Below are 22,013 nucleotides of genomic sequence, written 5' to 3' on the forward strand. Positions count from 1 at the left end.
CTGAGTGAAATGCACATGGTGCAAAGACAAGATGATACAGACACACACCGCAATTAACAGGAAGGTTGGCGCTGTAATTAAGACGGCGAAAGCACAGTGTACGGTAAGTCCTTTAAAAGAAGGGGGGGGGGGGAGCAGGGGGGAGAAAGAGTGGAGACAACTTTTAAGAAGCCAGAGATACATGGCTGTGAAGCTCGGCGGACATTTAACATTACCGGTCGGTTATCCTTGGTTCTGAAAACTACTGCTTACGTTTTCTTTTTCCCCAATGAGCCAATGAAATTCACCAGTCAGCACCAGTTACAACCAACAAGAACCTACGAGAACCTTCGACCTCCCGGCAACCCACTAGGACCTCCTGGCGACCCACCTACGGCACAAGAATTCTCGCTACTCTCCATGGCGGCTAATTTTTCAACGTTGAAAAATTCAAGGCTACCATAAAGGCGCCGCAACTAGTTCCCAGAACGCGGGAACTCCTCACGACCATGAAGGCGACTAACCGGAAACCAACCGTGACCATGTGGCGACTGCATAGTCTCCTGCCTAAAAAGTCGCCTAAGCGGGACAGGCCCATTACTCCAGTAATTTGTGTCTATCTTCAGTTTTAGTTTAGTTTAGAGATACGCGTAATGTTACATTGTTAAAATAATGCAACAATATTTTTCTCCCTGAGACGGGAGGCTGAATCTTACTAGCAAAAGGATAGAGCATTTACAACACAATTTGCCAATAACATGGAACTTCCACTGGGAAATTCAGAGGATGATGACTGATGTGAAGAGTTACAGTACGAATCTCCCAAAATTTCAGGTCAGATCGTTCTGTTCTGGCATTTGCTTTGCACTAATGAAGAATGACGTTGCTTGCTAGATCTTCACAGTAATTGACCACTAAACTCATCACCAAGAGTTAAGGATTATAAATGAGCCTTGCACTGTGATAAATGTTAACACAAATCCAATAAATCTCTCAAGCCCAGCTAAGGCATCTCATAAGAGATTTACCTAACGTTTAATCATTTCCTTGTCTCTTACTGCTATTGATCCAATCTCTTTCTGCCCCCAATTTCATTCCAATTCATCTACGAATAATTATTTCCATTCTCTTATTACAGCTGTGAAATCTCACTAGTTCAGAATATACTTCGTTTTTCTGGCTGTTACTGCAGGACCATGCTTTAGGAAGGTTTGAGTTTTACCTTAAAACCCATAAGGTGAACATAATTCTTAATACAGAGAGCAAGGCATTTTGAAGTAAACTGGCAAGAAATTTTACTTCAGATCAGATGGGAATAAATTAATAAGTGGTCAGAACAGAATTAGGCCATTCAGCCCATCAAGTCTACTCCACCATTCAATTATGGCAGATCTATCTTTCACTCTCAACCCCATGCTCCTGTCTTCTCCCCATAACCCCTGACATCCTTACCGATCAAGAATCAACCAATCTCTGCCTAAAAATATCGATTGGCGGCCTCCACAGCTTTCTGTGGCAATGAATTCCACAAATTCACCACCCTCTGACTAAATATAGATTCCTCCTCATCTCCTTTCTAAAGGTATGTCCTTTTATTCGGAGGCTATGGCCTCCAGCCCAAGACTCTCCCACCAGCGGAAACATCCGTAGCCAACAATTCCTCATCACAGGGAACTTAATTTTGAATTTTTTGGCACTGGTTTATGCTTTACATTTCCAAGTTTAGCTGGTTCATGTACCACTGATAAGGATATCTGCACTGGAGGATAAAGCTCTTATGAGCGAGCTGATTATAGCTGCTGTACCATAGGCTCAACAAGTCGCCTTTGTGGCCCTGGGCAAAATAAGGCTGGCTTCCTACTCATTCATCATGATACGGTTTATTCTTGCTGCGACATTATGTACCTGCAGAGATCAGGTCAAGTGACGTTGCAGTACCTGATTGCATTAAACACTGTCTGTCACTCGTGCCATGGTGAAAAGGCAGCGAAACGGAGGACCACCATCATAAAAATTGCATTCAATTTCAATTATATTTCTTTGGACATAACCAAATAATCATTGTTCTACATTAAAAAATGTTTTAACAACAAATCAAAAACAATATTTTCTTGCCGACTCTCTCTAAACATCAAATATAAATCACAAATTTACAGTAGCATTCTTGCGTATAATCTTTATAATGAAAACCTATAATATAAATTGATGCTGAAGGTGTATATTAAAAAGCACAGAAGCAGAATGTATGCAAAAGGTCCCACCACAAATTATCTGCGAGCTTATCAAGTGTCTACATTGACTGAAGTGTTTGCTATGGAACTGTTACGCTACAATGCTGAGAACTATGTTCTGCACTCTGGTATCTTTCTCTTGGCTAGTATTAGATGATTGGATAGCACGCAAACAAATACTTTTCAATGTACTTTATCATATCCAATGTTATATCTTGCACTGAATGTGTACTCGTTATCCTTTATCTGTGAATGGTTTGATTGTTTTCAAGCATTGTTTTTTGTCTTGCAGTCTAAAGAAGGGTCTCAGCCGAAACGTCACCCATTCCTTCTATCCAGAGGTGCTGCCTGTCCCGCTGAGTTACTCCAGCATTTTGTGTCTATCTATAAGGGCCTGTCCCACTGTGCGAGGAAATTCAAGAGTTCTCCCGAGTTTCCCCTGATTCGAACTCGGAGAATTGCGGTAATAGCCGCTCATAGGTACTCAGGGCTCTCGTGGACATTTTTCAACATGTTGAAAAAACTTCACGAGCTTACCGCGTTTCCCGAGTACCTGACGTTAGCGTTACGAGCCGCTAAGAGAGGTCCCGAGCTCCGATGTACCCGCTATGTACTTACCACAAGTTTGATTCTTTTTTAAACTCGGGAGAGCTCTTGGGTAAACTCGTACAGTGGGACAGGCCCTTTAGTTTTTTTCTCTGACTGGGTAGCACGCAAACAAAAGCTTTTCCCTGTACCTCGGTACACGCGACATTAATAAACTAAACCTTGTTGCACGTGACGTTAATAAGCCAAAACATATTTGTCTAAGTTAACTAAGGGAGGATAGATGTGTGAGTGGAAAATGCAGAAGTCCAAATAAGTGAGATAACACTTTATACAAAGACAAATTGCAAGTGCGAGTCAAACACAGTTCAAAGCTGTAACAAACATTGTTGTTTTTTCCTGCTTAGCTCCCGAACATCTAACTTGGCAGAGAACATCCCTTTGAAAATGCAGCTCAGAAGCACTATTACTGTTATTAGTAATAATCATGCAATGATCGTCGATATTTTAACAGCCCAGAGAAATGATTTTATGGCACCTATTCAGCTGGGATAAAATTCTGCATGTTCTTTGCCTTTAGGGCTTTATCAAAGTTGTATAATTGCTCAAAAGGAATGTCTATATCTTTCTTTAATTATTGGCATTTGAGAAACAGTTTCAGCATCCTCCATTGCACAGTACTTTTCTTCATCAATGCTGTTATGAAGTAAAAATGATAAGTACAGGATCATAAATCTAGTTTCAAATCAGTTTAGATAGCAGCTCTGTATAATTGCAACTGTTATATAGATCTCAGTACATTTACATTGTCGTTGTAACACTTCTGACTGTAAAGTTTCCTACCTCAAGTAAATGACATCAGTGGGTGATCGGGCAGAAAGCTTTAATCCAGGTGAGACATACAAGATTAGAATTAGAATTAGAATTAGATCCTTTATTTGTCATTCAGACCTTTCGGTCTGAACGAAATGTCGTTACCTGCAGCCATACATGTAATAATAAACAAAAAAACACACAATAAACACAAATTAACATCCACCACAGTGAGTTCACCCAGCACCTCCTCACTGTGATGGAGGCAAAAATCTTAGGGTTACTGTCTCTTCCCTCCTCTTCTCCCTCTGCGCTGAGGCGATACCCCACCGGGCGATGGTAAGTCAGTCCCGCGGCTCACCGAGCTCCGCGAATGGGCCGGTTCAAGCTCCGCGGCCCGGGGTGGTTGAAGCTGCCGCCCTCCAGTCCAACGGACGCAGCTGTTGCCGCGGGAGCTCCGGAAAACAGGCACCAGCATGTGACCTGCGAGCTCCCGACGATGCCGCGTGCTGGCCCGCAGCGAGCCCCGGATTCAGGTCGCCACCGCCGCCTCAGCCACCGGAGCACCGTCCCCGCGCCGGACCATCCTCACGGGAGCGCTGTCCCAGCCCCGAGCCGGCCCGCCCTCACGGGAGCACCGTTCCAGCCCCGAGCCGGCCCGCCCTCACGGGAGTGTCTAGAATTGATCTCCTTTTAATGACTGAAATTTGAGTCAGTTAACTACATGTTTGAAACACAAAGCATTTGTCATTTAGAAATCTGTCAATTAATTTATCAATTCATAAAATGTCAGTGTGACCCTCAAACAGGAAATTAGACCTAAACTATTAATCATTAACCAAGCCTCCATCGAGGCCACAATATTATCACTAGTTTTATGGCATCATTTTATTTAAGTGGTACATTATTAAAGAACACGGTGGCGACAGCACAGCACAGCGCGGCACAGTGGCGCAGCGGTAGACTTTCTACCTCGCAGTGTCAAAGACCCGGGTTCGATCCTGACTATAGGTGCTGTCGGTATGGAGTTTGTACATCCTCCCCATGATCACGTGGGTTTTGACACGGTGCTCCCGTTTCCTCGCACACTTAAAAGACCCACAGGTTTGTAGGTTGATTGGCTTCGGTAAAAAAAAAATTTGTAAAATTGTCCCTAGTGTGCAGGATAGTGCTAGTGTACGGGGTGATCGCTGGTCAGCGTAGACTCGGTGGGCCGAAGCGCCCATTTCTGTACGGTGTTTCTAAAGTCTAAAATAAAATCTAAAGTGTTATATGCGTGAAAGGAATCAACGTGATCAGCAGTTCAAAGCAGAAACCTACTGTTATTTGTCAAGCCACAGAGAGGCCATGGAGAAATGGGATTGCTACGGCAGAGGGAGCTCTCTTATCTTTTGTTCCAAATACTTTGTCAAAACCACACACACTAGTTGCACTGTGCCCAGAACCAAATGATTGATTCAGAGCCTCGTGAACACAAAATACATGCCTTTCAAACAAAATATCCAACTGTGAAATTTAATATTCTGAACAATGACTTTACCCCTGGCCTGGAGCAGAATCTCAAAACAAAGACATGCATACTAAAATTGTGGTAATGGTGCCAAATGCTAATGGAAAATATGCATATTTGATGTGCCTTCAGTTCATGTTGCAACAATTATTCCACAGCTTAAATGCAAAGCTTTGTAGTCTGTTTCTTGAGGGGATTTGGAGAGGCAGTGAATTGTTCTGGAGCCTCGCTAAGTTCTTGCAGAAATGCCAAATGAATTATGCCATTTGGTCATAGTTTGCACCCTGGCACCGATTAATCACGAGAGGAAAATACATAAATATCTTTTCATAATTAAGAAAGATTCCATCGTTCAAAATGCAGCTGAGTTCATGCATCCCTGCATGCATTTTGTAAGCAGGGTTATATTCCAAAAACAAGACATGATTTTAGTGATAAAATATTCATCACAAGATACAAATATGGAAATGTATTCTTAGTAATTGTTTTGAAATTGCAAGCACATTGTTTTTACAGTGTCCTGCATATGGCGCAGAGCTCATAGTGAAATATTTTTGGATATTCAATGGATATTTTTAAAGCAGAGAAAGATAGATTCTTGATTAGTACAGGTGTCAGGGGATTTGGGGAGAAGGCAGGGGAATGGGGTTCGGAGGGAGAGATAGATCAGCCAGAGCACATTTGATGGGCCGAATGGCCTAACTCTGCTTCTATTACTTATGACCGGATGATTTTTCTGGTGACACAATAAACATTAGTGACACAATAAACAAAGTGGAGATTCAGCATATCAATGAATATTCTATTGAACACAGGTGTCCAGTGGAGGATATACTGACTGGTTGGTTTTATAACTCGAACGCCCAAGAGGGAAGGCGGCTGCAGAAAGCGGTGGGCATTGCCTTGGCCATCACGGGTACTGACTACCCCACCAGTGAAGGGATCAACAAGATGCACTGCCTCAAGAAGGCACCTGATATCTTCAAAGACCCACGTCACCCTGTCCATGCTCTCACCTCGCTGCTAACGTCGGGCAGGGGTACAGGAGCCCGAGAACCAACGCCTCCAAGACCAGCTTTCCCCCCCCAATTAACCCTCATGTTTAGAAGCCACACTGCACAACGCTATCACACCATTACACTACTATGCACTTCGTATAAGGTTGTACTGCATACTTTGGCTTACACTACTATGGTCTAGTTACCATGGATTATTGATCATTTATTGTATTCTTGCTATTGCATTATTTTTTTGTGTTGTATGCTGCAGCATGAATTTCATTCACTTTCAGTTACTCCAGCACTTCATCTCATTTTTTTTTGTAAACCAGCATCTACAGTTCTTTGCGTCTGCAAGAATTTCATTGTTCCAGTCCCGGTGCTTTTGACAATGAAACACTCTTAAGGTTCATCTTGTCTTGACCCCCCCCACTGGCCTTCAATATTGGAATTGGTGGAGAGGTGGAATATTGCGTTGGAGGACCAGCCCACCCGTTTGAACCTGGGACCCAAAGGGTCCCACTTAGTCTAGTCTTTCTTAAAATCTTGAGCAAATTAACACACGGTTTTATTCCAACCTAGGAAACCAACTCTAAACTCAATAGAAAGCATTGTTTTGGCATAATTCATCCAGTCTGGAAACTGAATTTACATTTGCCAACATTGTATTTTAATCCAAGACTAATTATCGTCTGTTCCATCCAGATAGCAAACTGAGTTGATTCCACAAACAACCAAGTTAAAATAAAGAATCACCAATCACCTTTAATGTTACTAAAAAATGTAAGGAGCTTTATAGCGAACACATCCCAGAGCTGCAGTGGGATGCGAGAGTTGGATCGAACCAGGCAGGGGTATATTTAATGAAGATCGAGAGGAAGGAGCTTGCTAGAGAATCACAGATACAATGGAGGACATGGCAGTCAAGGTTCGAAGGGAGCTGCGCAGCCAGATGGTAAATCTTAACTTATTAAATCGAGTTGGGTGGCACAGCGGTAGAGTTGATGTCTTACAGTGCCAGAGATCTCGGTTCAATCCTGACTACGGGTGCTGTCTGTACAGAGTTTGCATCTTCTCCCTGTGATTGGGCATTCTCTGGGTGCTCCAGTTTCCTTCCACACTCCAAATACATTCATGTTTGTAGGCTTTGGTAAAATTGTGAAATGTCCTGAGTATGTATGTAGGATAGTGCTAGTGTACGGGGTGATCGCTGGTCAGCGCGGACTCGGTGGGCCGAAGGGCCTATTTCCACGCTGTATCGCTAAAGTCTAAAGGTGTAGGAGGGTTTCAACTCAGAGGTCAGAATTTTAAACTTTATGTTGACACATGATAAAAGATTTGGATAAGTTGATGTTTAGAGTGGGTGAAAGTGAGAAGCCTGTTGGTTGATAGGAAGAACAACCGAATCATTGAGACTAGAGATAATGAGAATGTGTGCAGAGGATTCCTGCCACAGTAGGGGTGTGGCAGAGGTGAAGGCAGGAACCAGTAATGTGAGTGATAGAGATGTGATGAATAAAACACAAAGTGCTGGAGGAAATCAGTGGGTCAGGCAGCATAAGTGGAGGGAATGTCCACACAACATTTCTGGTCGGGAGCCTTCTTTGTTGCTTTTTGTTGCTGCTATTTTTCCTTCTAATTTCACAGTTTGTATCCCTTCATTATCACCTCTTTCACAGCCAACAATGGACCATTGTGGGCTCCACCTTTTCTTGGTCATCGGTGCTGGCTCTGATTTGTTCTGAACCTTTTCATCCCTCCAGTTTCCCTCTCCCCCCCCCCCGACGACTCAGTCTGAAGAAGAGTCTCGACCCGAAACATTCACATATTCCTTTTCTCCAGAGATGCTGCCTGACCCGCTGTGTTACCTCAGCATTTTGTGTCTATCTTCAGTGTAAACCGCATCTGCCGTTCCATCCTACATATTGAGTTGCTAACAAGTTGGCTCTGCAAAAAACAATGAGGGCTTTTGGGTAGAGCGATTATCTTCTGCTAATTAAAAAGAAAGTGTGGTCTCATAAGCATTACTTATTCTGCGTCGCGCGTACAACAGTTTATGGCTGAAGAAGAGACTGTGCTGGCTCCAGTGAAGGCAACTCATTTATTTTTGCGAGTAGGTTTACTTCTCCCCCAGGCTGCTGGCACTGACGTGCAAAGCTGGCAGATGGGAAGAGTTCCTCGTCTCGATCCGTGGCTCCATTCCTGATGCTATTTATGGGTGACTGGTGTCCTGCCGGAGAGCTTATGCCAGTCTCAGTTATGCCAATGATTGGCCCGGTGCCGCCACACCCAGCCGAAGATGCGGCACTCACTCGGAGAGGGCAGAGTTGGTGATGAACCAGCTGAGTCTGCACCTCCTGCTGCTCCGATCATCTCAGACTGCCAACCCCAGCCCCGAGCTCTCTGAGACATTGTTCCAGTCAACAACATGGGGCAGAGATTAGATTTTGTAAATCTAGGCTGCCCCAAACACAAATAGGAACAGTCAGCAAAAAGAGGTCAAAACACAAAGTGCTGGATGAATTCAGCAGGCCAGCCAGCATCTGTGGGGGGAAATGGACTTAAGGAAGTGGCTCTAGAAATCGTGGACGCATTGGTGATCATTTTCCAATGTTCTATAGATTCAGGATTAGTTCCTGTGGATTGGAGGTTAGCTAATGTTATCCCACTTTTTAAGGAAGGCGGGAGAGGGAAAACAGGGAAGTATAGACCAGTTAGCCTGACTGGTGGTGGGGAAGATGCTGGAGTCAATCATAAAAGATGAAATAGCCGAACATTTGAATAGCAGTAACAGGATCGGTCCGAGTTGGCATGGATTTACGAAGAGGAAATCATGCTTGACTAATCTTCTGGAATTTTTTCAGGATGCAACTAGGAAAATGGACAAAGGAGAGCCAGTAGATGTAATATACCTGGACTTTCACATAGGAGATTAGTGGGCAAAATTAGGGCACATGGTATTGGGGGTAGAGTGCTGACATGGATAGAAAATTGATTGGCAGACAGGAAACAAAAAGTAGGGATTAATGTGTCCCTTTCAGAATGGCAGGCAGTGACTAGTGGGGTACCACAAGGATCGGTGCTGGGACCGCAGCTATTTACAATATACATCAATGATTTAGATGAAGGGATTCAAAGTAACATTAGCAAATTTGCAGATGACACAAAGCTGGGTGGCAGTGTGAACTGTGAGGAGGATGCTATTAGAGTGCAGGGCGACTTGGACAGGTTGGGTGAGTGGGCAGATGCAAGGCAGATGTAGTTTAATGGGGATAAATGTGAGGTTATCCACTTTGGCAGCAATAACAGGAAGGCAGATTGTTATCTAAATGGTGTCAAGTTGGGGAAATGGGGAAGTACAACGGGATCTGGGGCGGTCCTTGTTCATCAGTCAATTAAAGTATGCATGTAGGTACAGCAGGCATTGAAGAAAGCGAATGGCATGTTGGCCTTCATAACAAGATGAGTTGAGTATAGGAGCAAAGAAGTCCTTCTGCAGTTGTATAGGGGCCTAGTGAGACTACACCTGGAGTATTGTGGCAGTTTTGGTCCCCTAATTTGAGGAAGGACATTCTTGCTATTGAGGGAGTGCAGCGTAGGTTTACAAGGTTAATTTGCGGGATGGCGGGACTGTCATATGCTGAGAGAACGGAGCGGCTGGGCTTGTATACTCTGGAGTTTAGAAGGATGAGAGGATATCTTATTGAAACATAAGATTTGAGTCTGAAGTAGGGTTTCGGCCCAAAATGTTGAATATTTCCTTCGCTCCATAGATGCTGCCGCACCAGCTGAGTTTCTCCAGCATTTTTGTCTACCATATGATTATTAAGGATTTGGACACTCTAGAGGCAGGAACAAGTTCCCGATGTTGGGGGAGAGCAGAACCAGGGGTCACTGTTTAAGAATAAGGGGCAAGCCATTTAGAACGGAGATGAGGAAACGCTTTTTCACACAGAGAGTTGTGAGTCTGTGGAATTCTCTGCCTCAGAGGCCGATTCTCTAGATTCTTTCAAGAGAGAGCTAGATAGGGCTCTTAAAGATAGCGGAGTCAGGGGATATGGGGAGAAAGCAGGAACGGGGTATGATTGGGGATGATCAGCCATGATCACATTGAATGGCCACACTCTCGTTTCACTCCAGCCATCGGGAAGATGGCATAGGAGCCTGAAAAAGGTAACCTCGAGGTTCAGGAATAGCTTTTCCCCCAACTACACGTGTTCCACAACCAGAATGTATTCATTCTCGAGTTATAATGGTAACATTATAATTAAATCAAGGTTTCAGTTTAATTTTACCAACAGTTCTTACCCAACTGGAGTATGAAGATGACATCCTCAATGGCTTTCAGAGCCATCTGGAAGTGTCTGTAAAAGGGATAGCACAAAACTCTTCTGCTGAAGGATACAATGACTCCTTGAAGAGAATGGTAAGTCTGTATGTCGAACAAACACAAAAACATCGACGTTAGCATTGATATTATACCATGACACTGAACTTTATTCGTTTTATTTGAAAAATACTAAATGTGTAAAAAGTACAACTTTCACTCAATGAAAAGTGGTAACAATTTATTTCTTAAAGGTTGAATGAAATGAAAAAAAGATTAGTAATACGAGTAACAGAATGAAAATGGCAATTTGGCCAACCTCAGGTACATCGAGATGCAAATCTCAGTGAAAAGTACAAACTATTGCAGGACTTAACATAGAACAGAGAATGGTACAGCAGAAGAACAGGCCCATCGGCTCACAATTGCCCCACAAATATCAGTGGATATGTATAAGGCAGAGATTGACAGATTCTTGAATAGTAACAGTGTCAGAGGTTACGGGGAGAAGACCGAGGAATGGGGTTAGGAGGGAGAGATAGATCAGTCATGATTGAATAGCGGAGTAGACTTGATGGGCCAAATGGCCTAATTTTACTCGATTCCTTATGACCTTATGACAATGTCTATGTTAAGCTTGACACAGAGGATATGGAATTGGTGCTGGGTTGGGGGGGGGGGGGGTTATTGAACTACTCTTCCAATGGTTTAGGTTATCTAGATTTGAAGCCTGAGGGAAAGGAAACTTGGAGTTCACAGTTAACAGTTTGTTGCTCCAGGCTCAGTGTCAAATTGCCATGGGCAATCAGGCTTTGCAGATTCCCATTCAAATTTTCTATCATAGCTAAGGGAGTTGGCAATTGAACCAAGGCAGACATTGGCCAGAGCTTTACCACTGACGTACATTTTCTGATGGTTAAAAGCTCTATATAAATAATTTCTTTATTGATATAGTTACTTCGTCAGACACTTGACGTAGCTCTCACCAATCAACCATCGTGGCCTCTCTTATTCAACCATGTAACAAGGCATTACGCTAAAGCAAATTCATTTTAATTGGAAAACAAGTTGCAAGTTGAGTGCCTATTCCTGAAAACCCTCCAGTTTTTAGCAATGGCATTGATACGATAGGAAAATAACATTCCCTCGGAAAACGATGTGCGGTGAGAGGCAATTGCACCAGTTGTGTTGTCTATTGGCTGAGGTTTAGAGTTGGATAAGCTACATATTTAGTGGAAAGCTCATTGCCCCATGAGCCGTGAGTTCTATTCAACCAAAGAGACTTCCAGTTCTCCAGTATCTGAACTTCAAGACGTACACAAGGTGCATGCAGCAATCACGTTGCTCCGGGCTCCTCATAACCCATAAAGGTGGTGGAATATAACCCACAGAACCCTAATTCAGTAGTTTTGGTTCCCATGCAGCCTGGACATTTATCCTGATTAAATTTTACTGATTGTACGCCTCGTTGTCACCTTCCCCTCAGCTAACAGTGAACCATTCTACATTCCCTATCATCTTCTGCTTTGATTTGTTGTTTTCACACCCCACCCTTTACGTATCTCCAGTCTCTCCCTCTCTCTCTTTCTCAGTCTGAAGAAGGGTCTCCACCTGTAATGTCACCCATTCCTTCTTTCAAGAGATGCTGCATATCCTGTTTAGTTACTCCAGCGGTTTATGTCTATTTTAGTGCAAACCAGCATCTGCAGATCCTTCCTGCACATTTATCCTATGTTTATCTTACAAATGAAGGAAATTTGGTACACCTATTTTCTTTCTGTAAATTTTTGACAATGGGATCCTCTGTTCGGCTCCAAAGCAATGATTAGTTAATGAATGCAAAGCTAAATATCGAGCAAGGGACTGCTCGAGTGAGTGGTTGTGTTATGGAGCATGAACAAAACATCTGGTAAAATCTGAAATAACAAACCAAATGTATGGATAATCGAGGAAAACACAAGTTAATCTGCCACAGTCAAACAGCCTGCCAGCAATTGCTAACCATGCTCACACAGGCAGAACAACACTTGGGCCTGATTTTAAAAAAAAGAACTGGCAGTCTTGGGTTTATATCACTTATCCTTGGAGAGAAAGAGCAATGTAATGCAATGCAAGAGCAATGGGGGGCAAAAAAAAATCCTGGCAGCTCAAGTGGCATTGAGCATTCCACTAAATATGCAGCTTATCCAACTCAAACCCTCAGCCGACAGACCTGGTGCAATTGCCTCTCGCCACACACTTCAGTCCTCCCACAGCAGCCTTGCGCACTGCATAATAACAGCATTATCAATCTTCAACGTCTCTCTCGTGATTCCTATCCAACAACTCAGGAGGCATTTGCCATCTGTCCCTCTTGTTGATCATTGACTTGCAGCAAGTTGGCGTGCGTTTAATGGCCTTGTAGCCACTATCACAGAGTTAATGTTCTAAAGAGATAAGCGGTGAGGACTGAACATTTGTTTGGCCGACGTGTAGAACTGAGAATTCATTGATTGCCTGATTTGCCCAAATCAATACACAAAGCAACAAAAAAGGCATTAAAAGTCAATTCACTTACTTCAAGCCAACAAAGTGTTCCACTCAGTTTCCAGATATTCCACGAGGATTCAGTCTGTAAAAGATAATAGTTAAACAATAAAACAGTGCTCTTGAAACCATCGCCAATAGGGATTAGGCTGTGAAGTTTAAAGGGACTGGATAGTAACTAGCAGAGAATGCAAAGGAATTAACATGGAATTGCAGACGATGGTTTACAAAAGAAAGACACAAAATGCTGGAGTAACTCAGCCAGTCAGGCAGCATCTCTGGAGAACTTGGATAGATGACAAAATGTGTAGGTAGGAACTGCAGATGCTGGTTTACATTGAAGATAGCCACAAAATGCTGGAGTACCTCAGCGGGACAGACAGCATCTTTGGATAGAAGGAATGGGTGATGTTTTGGGTCGAGACCCGAAGAAAGGTCTCAACCCAAATTGTCACCTATTCCTTCTATCCAGAGATGCTGCCTGCCCTGCTGAGTTACTCCAGCATTTTGTGGCTATTTATGGATAGATGACACTTTGGGGCAGGACCCTATATCTCAACATAGAAAATAGGTGCAGGAGCAGGCCATTCGGTCCTTTGAGCCTGCACCGCCATTCAATATGATCATGGCTGATCATCCAAATCAGTATCCTGTACCTGCTTTCTCTCCATGCCCCCTGATCCCTTTAGCCACAAGAAGTGTCCTGTCCCAAAACGTCACCTATCCATGTTCTCCAGAGATGATGCCTGACCCACTGAGTTACTCCAGCACTTTGTGTCTGTCTTCGGTTAAAACTTGACCTTACAATAACCAATATGACCTGTGAATATTAAAGACCAGAAATAATGTTCCTCACTAATATCAGTTCAAACTCCCATCCTTTTTGTAAAAACATGAACTATTAAATAGAGCAAGTGACTTACATTTGTTTCCCCTTCAGTGCTGCGGACTTCGTAGGCATAGGCAAGGAGTATGTCAACCAGGCTGGTATAAACCATTTGGCTGGAGCCTTTATCTAGCAGGTAATTTCTGTTGGTGAATTTTCGCAGTTGCTCCTTTTCTTCTCCAGAAAATGTGACTAAAAGCAAAAAATTATATTTCATGCAAAACATCAGAGATATGGAATGAATTTCTTCAAGCAACTGTTAAACACAAACTTGCGTTCAGTTACACTGCAATTACTCAACGATTGCATCATTGTTCAGGCCCACCACCAATTTTCCGGCAACTGGGAGACCGGCACCTCCTTTAATCCGGACAAAATTACGAGAGCGCGCTTGAAATCCCCCTCTGAAGTTCCCCCGAAAATGTGGCACCTAGGCCGGGTGGGGCAGCAGATCTCAACCTCATCGGGAATTAAGCGCTGATCAACAGGTCCAATTTGCTCCCTGCAGCCGAGGCTCTGGAACTCCGGCCCAGCCAGAGCCGGTAGATCCGTTCCTACAGCCAACTACCGAGGCCGACTTTGCGGGCCGGTATCGCGGCTTCCCGGCGGCCCAGGCCGACCGTTCCTTACTGCTGGACTACTCTCGGAGGCCGTGACCTCTATGGATAATCAATAGAGGCTCTGGAAACAAGGTTGCCGGAAAATCGGTGGTGGACCTGTATTAGACTTCAATTGATTGCTGGAAGAATATCATCACCTGCAAATTCCACTAAATGTTTTATCCCCCACAAGAACCAAATGTCAGTAGAATATTGGCCAAGGTATGTACCACAACCTGTTACAAACATAGCATTTTCGAATGTATGGGGCTGGTTCCCCTCAAGCAGGTATCGCTATGACACGGAATTTACTGTTATCTAGCTGTACTGTTGAGGTTAAATGAAACAAGCTCCACTGGCACTTAAAAAAGAAAAACAGCTGCCTGCATTTCAGCAGACTTTAATTTGCAAGGTTATTGTTGTGAGCTAAAGCCTAGCATCTTTTGCTAAATTGTACAGCTCATTCAAAAATCTGGCATAGGCAGTGCAGACTGAATGGGGCCTTTTTAATAGAATCAGAGAGTCATAAAGCACAGAAACAGGGAAGAGAGAGACCTGGTGGGGGTGGGGGAAGAGCAAGACCAGGGGGTGGGGGAGGAGGGGGGGTTGCACACGGAATATCGGGGGGAGGATAGAGAGACTCTTCTCACATCCCATATCCAAGAATGGAATTTTATTGAACGATAATCAGCTCAGGATTCAGTATTAGTTATCTACTACTGGATAGGGAATGTTTAGAGGGCTACGATGGGCCAAATGCAGGCAGATGGGATTAGCGTAGTTGGTCAGTATGGACAATGACCGATGGGCCCTGTTTCTGTGCTGTATGACTATAACTCTACTACTTGATTAGGTAAATTTTACATCCATTTGAAGTAGTTTCATTTTAAACAGTAGCTATTTCGAAAGCAGGATCAATGCCTTTATCTTCCACTGAATCTCATTTTATTGGGCGACAAATGAACATAAACGATTTAGTACGTTTGCCACCTCGCCTTGTTATTTAGAACCAGGTCAGGAAGATATTTTATCAACTGACATTATAATTCCAGATACTTATAAGATCATACAACACAGAAACAGGCCCTTCAGCCCAACTCGCCCATACCGACCATAATGCCCCTTCTAAGCTTGTCCTATTTGCCCCTATTTACTCCAGCTTTTTGTGTCTATTTAATTTAGTTTAAAGATACAGCGCAGAAACAGGTCCTTCGGCCCACCGAGTCCGTGCCGACCAGCGATCACCCAGTATATCAACGCACACTCGGGACAATTTACAATGAAACCAAGCCAATTAACCTACAAACCTGCACATCTTTGGAGTGTGGGAGGAAACCAGAGATCCCAGAGAAAACCCAGACAAGTCACAGGAAGTACAAACTCCATAGAGACAGCACCCGTAGTCAGGATCGAACCCGGGTCTCTGGCGCTGTAAGGTAGCAACTCTACCGCTGCGCCACTGTGTCTTCGGTTTAAACCAGTATCTGCCGTTCCTTTCGACACAAAGAATTTCCAGACGTTTTTGTAATTTGAAATCAACAGACGAAGAAAACTATATATTTTGATCCAAAATACAATTTTACTCCAGTGCATAGAATTATTTTGTGCTGGTCTAGGTCTTGATTTTAATGGTAACAAGCATTTATTTTAATGGGAACTTGATACTACCGAGGCCTGGTTTTAATCCACCACCATAAATCATGCAGTATATAAGTGACTGGTGTAAGCCTCAGTCCCTTAAAAACATTTGCAGAGTGTTCAACTACTCAGTAAAAAAGGGATTAAGCATACCATAATTTATTTCAGGAGAGATATGTGCCTAAATCACATAACAAACTATTAGTCTCTCATACAGGGTGGTTTAACATTGAAGCACTAATTACCCACAGCTGTGAAGCTATTATCATCAAAGACTGGCCGGCATAATCTTTGCAGCCTGACCGTAACACCTTGAACCAGCTTTGACTGGGGAAAAATAAAAGACACAGACTTCTGGAGTGACTCAGCAGGCCAGGCAGCATCTCTGGAGAACATGGATCAATGACAATTCGGGTTGGGGCCCGTCTTCATACTCCTTGACAGGAGAGGTCATTTTGATATTGCAAGTTGCAACTCTTCCATTTGGTTTTGTTTACTATTGTGTAGGGAGGAACAGCAGATGCTGGTTTAAACCAACTCAAACTCAGCAGATCAGTCTGAAGAAGGACTCAACCCAAATTCCTTCTCTCCAGAGATGCTGCCTGACCCACTGAGTTACTCCAGCATTTTGTGTCTATCAATTGGTTTATTATCGTCATGTCTTCTGAGAAACTGTGCAGAATGAATTTCACTATGTAACGTTTAATTGCATATGTGACAATAAATATACATTGAACACTGAAATTTGTGGGAATCACTTAACATTGTGTACAGCATCATGGTGCTCAGGAATGGAAAGGTTTAAGTCAGTGACCCATTCTTCATCGATTCAGACTACAATGTTTTATTTGGGACAGCTTCAGACTCAACTCTACAATTAAATAGCACATTAATACTGACTGTCTAGACTTGCACATGACAAACTGTCCCGTGAACTGCCAATTTGAGCTACTTTAGGAAGACACTGATCCATTTGTCTCCAAAAAGTGAATGCATAAATAATACATTAAGTCCAATTTCCTGAAAATAACTGCATCAGCAGTAACTACAAAACCTCTGCTTGCAAAATATGATTAAATGCAACAATTACCAAACATGCCATGACTGTATAAACATAAATTCTTGCAACTTCCATTATTTTCCTTCAGAACTAAAAATTATTTAGAAAGGAATTACAATATTGGCATATTAGCTCTAAAATCTTTTTTTTTTTTAAATAAAGATCTAGCATGGAAAGAGGCTCTTTGGCTCACCAAGTCCCTGCCAACCATTAAACACCCGTTCACACAAGGTCAATCATATCCTACTTGAGCATCCACTCTCTATACACTCGAGTTAATTTATGGAGGCCAATAAAACTACAAACACACAAGTCTTTGATATGTATGAGGAAACAGGAGCACCTGGAGGAAGCCCACAAGATTACAGGGAGAACATGCAAACTCCACACAGACAGCATCCGAGGTAAGGATTGAACCCAGTTCTCCGACTCTGAGACGCAGCAGCTCTATGTCACTATGCCATCAATATAGAAAACACTTTCTGTTCTCGGCCAAGATCCTCCGTATCATTAAGGAGAAATAGTTACCAAATTTACCATTTTGTTAAATGTTTTTTATCTTTAATTCAATAAATTAGAAGCAAATGTGCAGTTTCAAAATACCCTGACCATTATGTCAGCCATCAAACAGCATCTGAACAATTGAAGAAGATACTGTGTGATAACTTGTACCGTGAACCTTTCACTCATCATGTGCACTGAATTGACTTTGGCTCCCACTGATAATGCCTTAGTTTTAAAATGATCATCCTTGTTTTCAAGCATGAAAGATTAAACAAAATGTAAACTACAGTAAACCCTTGTTATAATGGACCATAGGGGGTGGGGAATGGTGTCCAATACTGCCGATTGTCCACCACCGAGTGTATGGTTATAACATATGGCGTTTCATGTGTAGATACCCAAAAATAAACTGTAGGCTAGGCAAGAACTGTGATAGGTGCCTTTTTTCAGCTGAATCATTAAAACCAAAGCCTGACGTGCCCAAAGCTACAAAGCCCCATGGTCTCAATACAGTAATACAGGCGGAGGCAGCGGCAGGCTCTGCCGAGAAAGCTGTGTAGGCCGGCGGTGGTGTCGGGAGGTGCAGCCAAAGGAGTCGGCAGGGAGACAGTGCGCACCAGGGATGGCATCCATAGCCCAGTCTGGTAACAGTCAGAGGTTGCATAGACTGGCGTGGGCAGGGCAATGTCCGGGGAGGTGTTGCAGGCCGGGTTCGACAACAACAGCCCGGTTTGGAAGTGGCTGGGAAGCAATGTGGGGCAGGGTTGGCATTGGCATGGATGGCAATGCCCAGGGCAGTGGCCAGGGGTGGCAATGGTCAGGGCAGTGGTGGGGGTTGCGGTGTGGGCCAGGGTCTGGAAGCGGTCAGGAGGGTGGTGTGGGCTGGCGGTAGCATGTGCAGGCGTGGTCGAAGAAGCAGCCACTGGAGCGGTGCGGGCCGGGCATGCCGTCGGCAGCCTGTTCTGGAAGCGGACAGTGGTGGCGTTGGCTGGCATGGCCAGTGAGTGGCCGGGGAGGCAGTGCCAGCCGGTGGTACCATATGTTGGCATGGTTGAGAAAGCAGCCGCTGAAGCGGTGTGGGCCAGGGATGGTGACTGTGTCCGGTCTGCCAGAGATGTTCGATAGGTCTGTCTGCAAACCAAAATCCATTATAAAGAGGTCCGTAAAAACGAGGGTTTACTGTCCTAATCTTGGCACTGCAGATACATTTAAAAATATCTTAAAGAGCATTCAAGGCAGCAGGAGATCTTAATTTCAACATTTATTCAAAAAACCAAATGCAAGAGCAGTGTTGGCAACTATTACAGAACTGCCCAAATTCAACGCTGCACATAATGACAAATAGTTCCAACTTCCATTATTTAATTTGCACAAGGAAACCTTTAACAAACCTGCGGAAGGCTTGATTATTTGCAACTATTTCATTCTAATTATTCCTCTCAGGATTTTTATGATGCTTTAAAAATATTAAATATATACTGGTTAGCGACTCCTGTGTTAATCCTTGCTTCTGTTTCATGATCCAACTCAAAATAATATTTGTGTAGGAAAGAACTGCAGGTGCTGGTTTAAACTGAAGAAAGACACAAAAAGCTGGAGTAACTCTGCGGGTTAGACAGTATCTCTAGAGAAAAGGAATAGATGACATTTCGTGTCGAGACACCTCTCACAGTTCTCAAAAGGATTTGGTCCATTCAAACATAGAAACATAGGTGCACGAGGAGGTCATTTGGCCCTACTAGTCTGCACCGCCATTCATGGTGATCATAGCTGATCATCCACAATCAGTAACCCGTGCCTGCCTTATCCCCATATCCCTTGATTCCACTAGCCCCTAGAGCTCTCATATAGAAAGAGAGAGATATTTTAGACACGTCTTTAATTGTATCCCAGTGAATTAATTCATATCTAAAATATCATAATGGTTAGATTCCCTCTCCCCCGACTCTCAGTTCTTCAAAGGGTCTTGATCCAAAAAGTCACCCATTCCTTCTCTCCATAGATGCTGCCTGTCCCGCTGAGTTACTCCAGCATTTTGTATCTATAACTGTTTGTCAGCTACTACTGAGGTAATGCTGGAAGGAAAGACTCTAAAATTAGACAAACACTTCACCATTACACATGCAGCAGATTGCTTGTTTCTGAACCATCTGCTTTGTAATGATCTAAATCGATTCACAATAAAGTTACAGCCGTGGGCTTAAAAATACACAAAGCAGCTTTCCCAGTCGGTGTTATTAATTACTATTTGGCACGCCACGCTTTGGAAAACTAATAATTTAATTTTGATTTACATAATTTTGGAACTTCAATGCATTTAATTAGGCATTCAAAAAAATAATTCTGTATTACACTTACAACTAATATGTTTGGATACATAAAATGTAAATTTAAATAGTTTGATCTGTGTTGCTAGGGCATTACCCAATGAGAATTTCCTCTGGATCAGGTACAATGTTAGATAATGGAGTGGTTAATTATAGTGATTAGTATTAGTTTAGAGATACAGTGAGCAAACAGACCCTTCGGTCCATCGAGTCCACTCCGACCAGCTTTTCCCGCACACTACTATCCTACACACACACACACACAAAGGACAATTTACAATTTTACCATGCCAATTAACCTCCACACCTGTGCATCTTTCTGGTGTGTGGGAGGGAACAAGAATGAACAGGCTCCGTACAGGCAGCACCCATAGTCAGGATCGAACCTGGGTCTCTGGCGTTGTAAGGCAGCAACTCTGCCCGCAAACCATCATGTCTGCTGGATAACATTAAACATCGCCAATCACTTACCACATTGCCCTCTTGCTTCTGCTGAATCATCAGGTTCAATCTGGGATTCCTTTCCTTCCTCTTTTGCTTTCGGAGTGTTTCCCCACCAAGGTTGATGCTTCAACAGATGCCGAATGGCATCGTCTTCAAACAGGTCAGCACTACAAGTGGACGGAGAGCAAGAGGATCTTTGTCACATTATGTTTGCACAAAATACTCAACTCTGTTGAACAGTTTAAAGTTGGCCTACATAAAACAATCCATTTGTTCAATCATTCAGAGAGTGAATGCAAGGAAGAGAGAACAGATGGGTGATAAAGTATTAGAGAAAGAAAGGACAATGAACATTCATTTATAAAGCACATTGCAATAGAAACAGATTGGAGCATAGAGAAAATAAAAATATAGAAACATAGAAATTAGATGCACGATGAGGCCATTCGGCCCTTCGAGCCAGCACCACCATTCAATATGATCATGGCCGATTTCTGCTTTCTCCCCATATCCCTTGATTCCATTAGCCCTAAGAGCTAAATGTAACTCTCTCTTGAATCCCATTATCGAAGGGATGTTTCAATGGCACTCTCCCAAAATGGCAACCAGCATCAACGAGGACCCACACCACCCCAGCCATGCTCTCGTTTCACTCCTGCCATTGGGAAGAAGGTATAGGAGTCTGAAAACTGTAACGTCCAGGTTCAGGAACAGATTTTTCCCTACAGCCATTAGGCGATTGAACATTACGAACTCCAACTAAACTCTAATCTATGAACTGCCTTAGTTGCACTGGCTTTGTTTTGTTTTTTTCTTTTTATTGAACTATTTTTTTTTTGTTTGTTTATGATATTATCTATTTCCATCTGTGTTTACAACCCTGTTGTGCTGCTGCAAGTAAGCAATTCATTGCTCGTTTCGGTACATAAGCCAGTAAAGTGTAGCACAGTGGCGCAGCGGTAAATTTGCTGCCTTACAGCGCTTGCGGCGCCAGGGACCCGGGTTTGATCCCAACTACAGGTGATGTCTGTACAGAGTTTGTACGTTCTCTCCGTGACCGCGTGGGTTTTCTCAGAGATCTTCGGTTTTCTCCACACTCCAAAGACGTCCAAGTTTGTAGGTTAATTGGCTTGGTGTAAGTGTAAATGGTCCCTGGTGTGTGTAAGATAGTGTTAATGGGCGGGGATCGCTGGTCGGCACGGACTGGGCGGGGCAAAAGGGCCTGTTTCCGCGCTGCGTCTCTAAACTAAACTAGAACACTCTTGGCGATAAAGAGAAGATGGTTGGTACTGTATGTTATTAAACCATCCCTGATGTTGCCATCCAGACAATAAAGATTAATGCATCTGCAGTTCTTTGTGTCGCCAATAAAAATGAAGGCACTAGTTCATGTAGTTGGCAGTACTGACTTACAGATAATGGTCAGAATCAAACTTGGCCTCTTCAGCTGCCAAGCGCTTTAGCCGACGTTCCACTGGTGTTGTGCTATCAGGTTCCTTCAGGTCAATCACATCACTGAGCTCATGCTAGTGAAGTAAAGAAAGTTACCATGACCAAACAGTAGCCCAAATAGACAGACATATTCTACACTATTCCATTCTACAGAAAAGTTCATAAATTTAAAC

At 43.3% G+C, this 22,013-nt stretch overlaps 1 protein-coding gene across 1 annotated transcript in view; it reads right to left on the reverse strand.

Moving 5' to 3' along the window:
- The window catches only part of shq1 (SHQ1, H/ACA ribonucleoprotein assembly factor), a 354,350-nt gene that overhangs the window by 37,956 nt on the left and 294,381 nt on the right, over nucleotides 1–22,013 (reverse strand). The window contains exons 6-10 of the mRNA XM_055647696.1: nucleotides 21,802–21,914; nucleotides 20,416–20,555; nucleotides 13,854–14,008; nucleotides 12,962–13,015; nucleotides 10,386–10,509 (exon numbers count right to left, since the gene is read on the reverse strand). Of these exons, the coding sequence (XP_055503671.1) occupies nucleotides 10,386–10,509; nucleotides 12,962–13,015; nucleotides 13,854–14,008; nucleotides 20,416–20,555; nucleotides 21,802–21,914 (586 nt within the window). The remainder of the gene's footprint in view (nucleotides 1–10,385; nucleotides 10,510–12,961; nucleotides 13,016–13,853; nucleotides 14,009–20,415; nucleotides 20,556–21,801; nucleotides 21,915–22,013) is intronic.

Source organism: Leucoraja erinacea, chromosome 16, assembly GCF_028641065.1.
Source record: "Leucoraja erinacea ecotype New England chromosome 16, Leri_hhj_1, whole genome shotgun sequence".
Lineage (NCBI taxonomy): Eukaryota > Metazoa > Chordata > Chondrichthyes > Rajiformes > Rajidae > Leucoraja > Leucoraja erinaceus.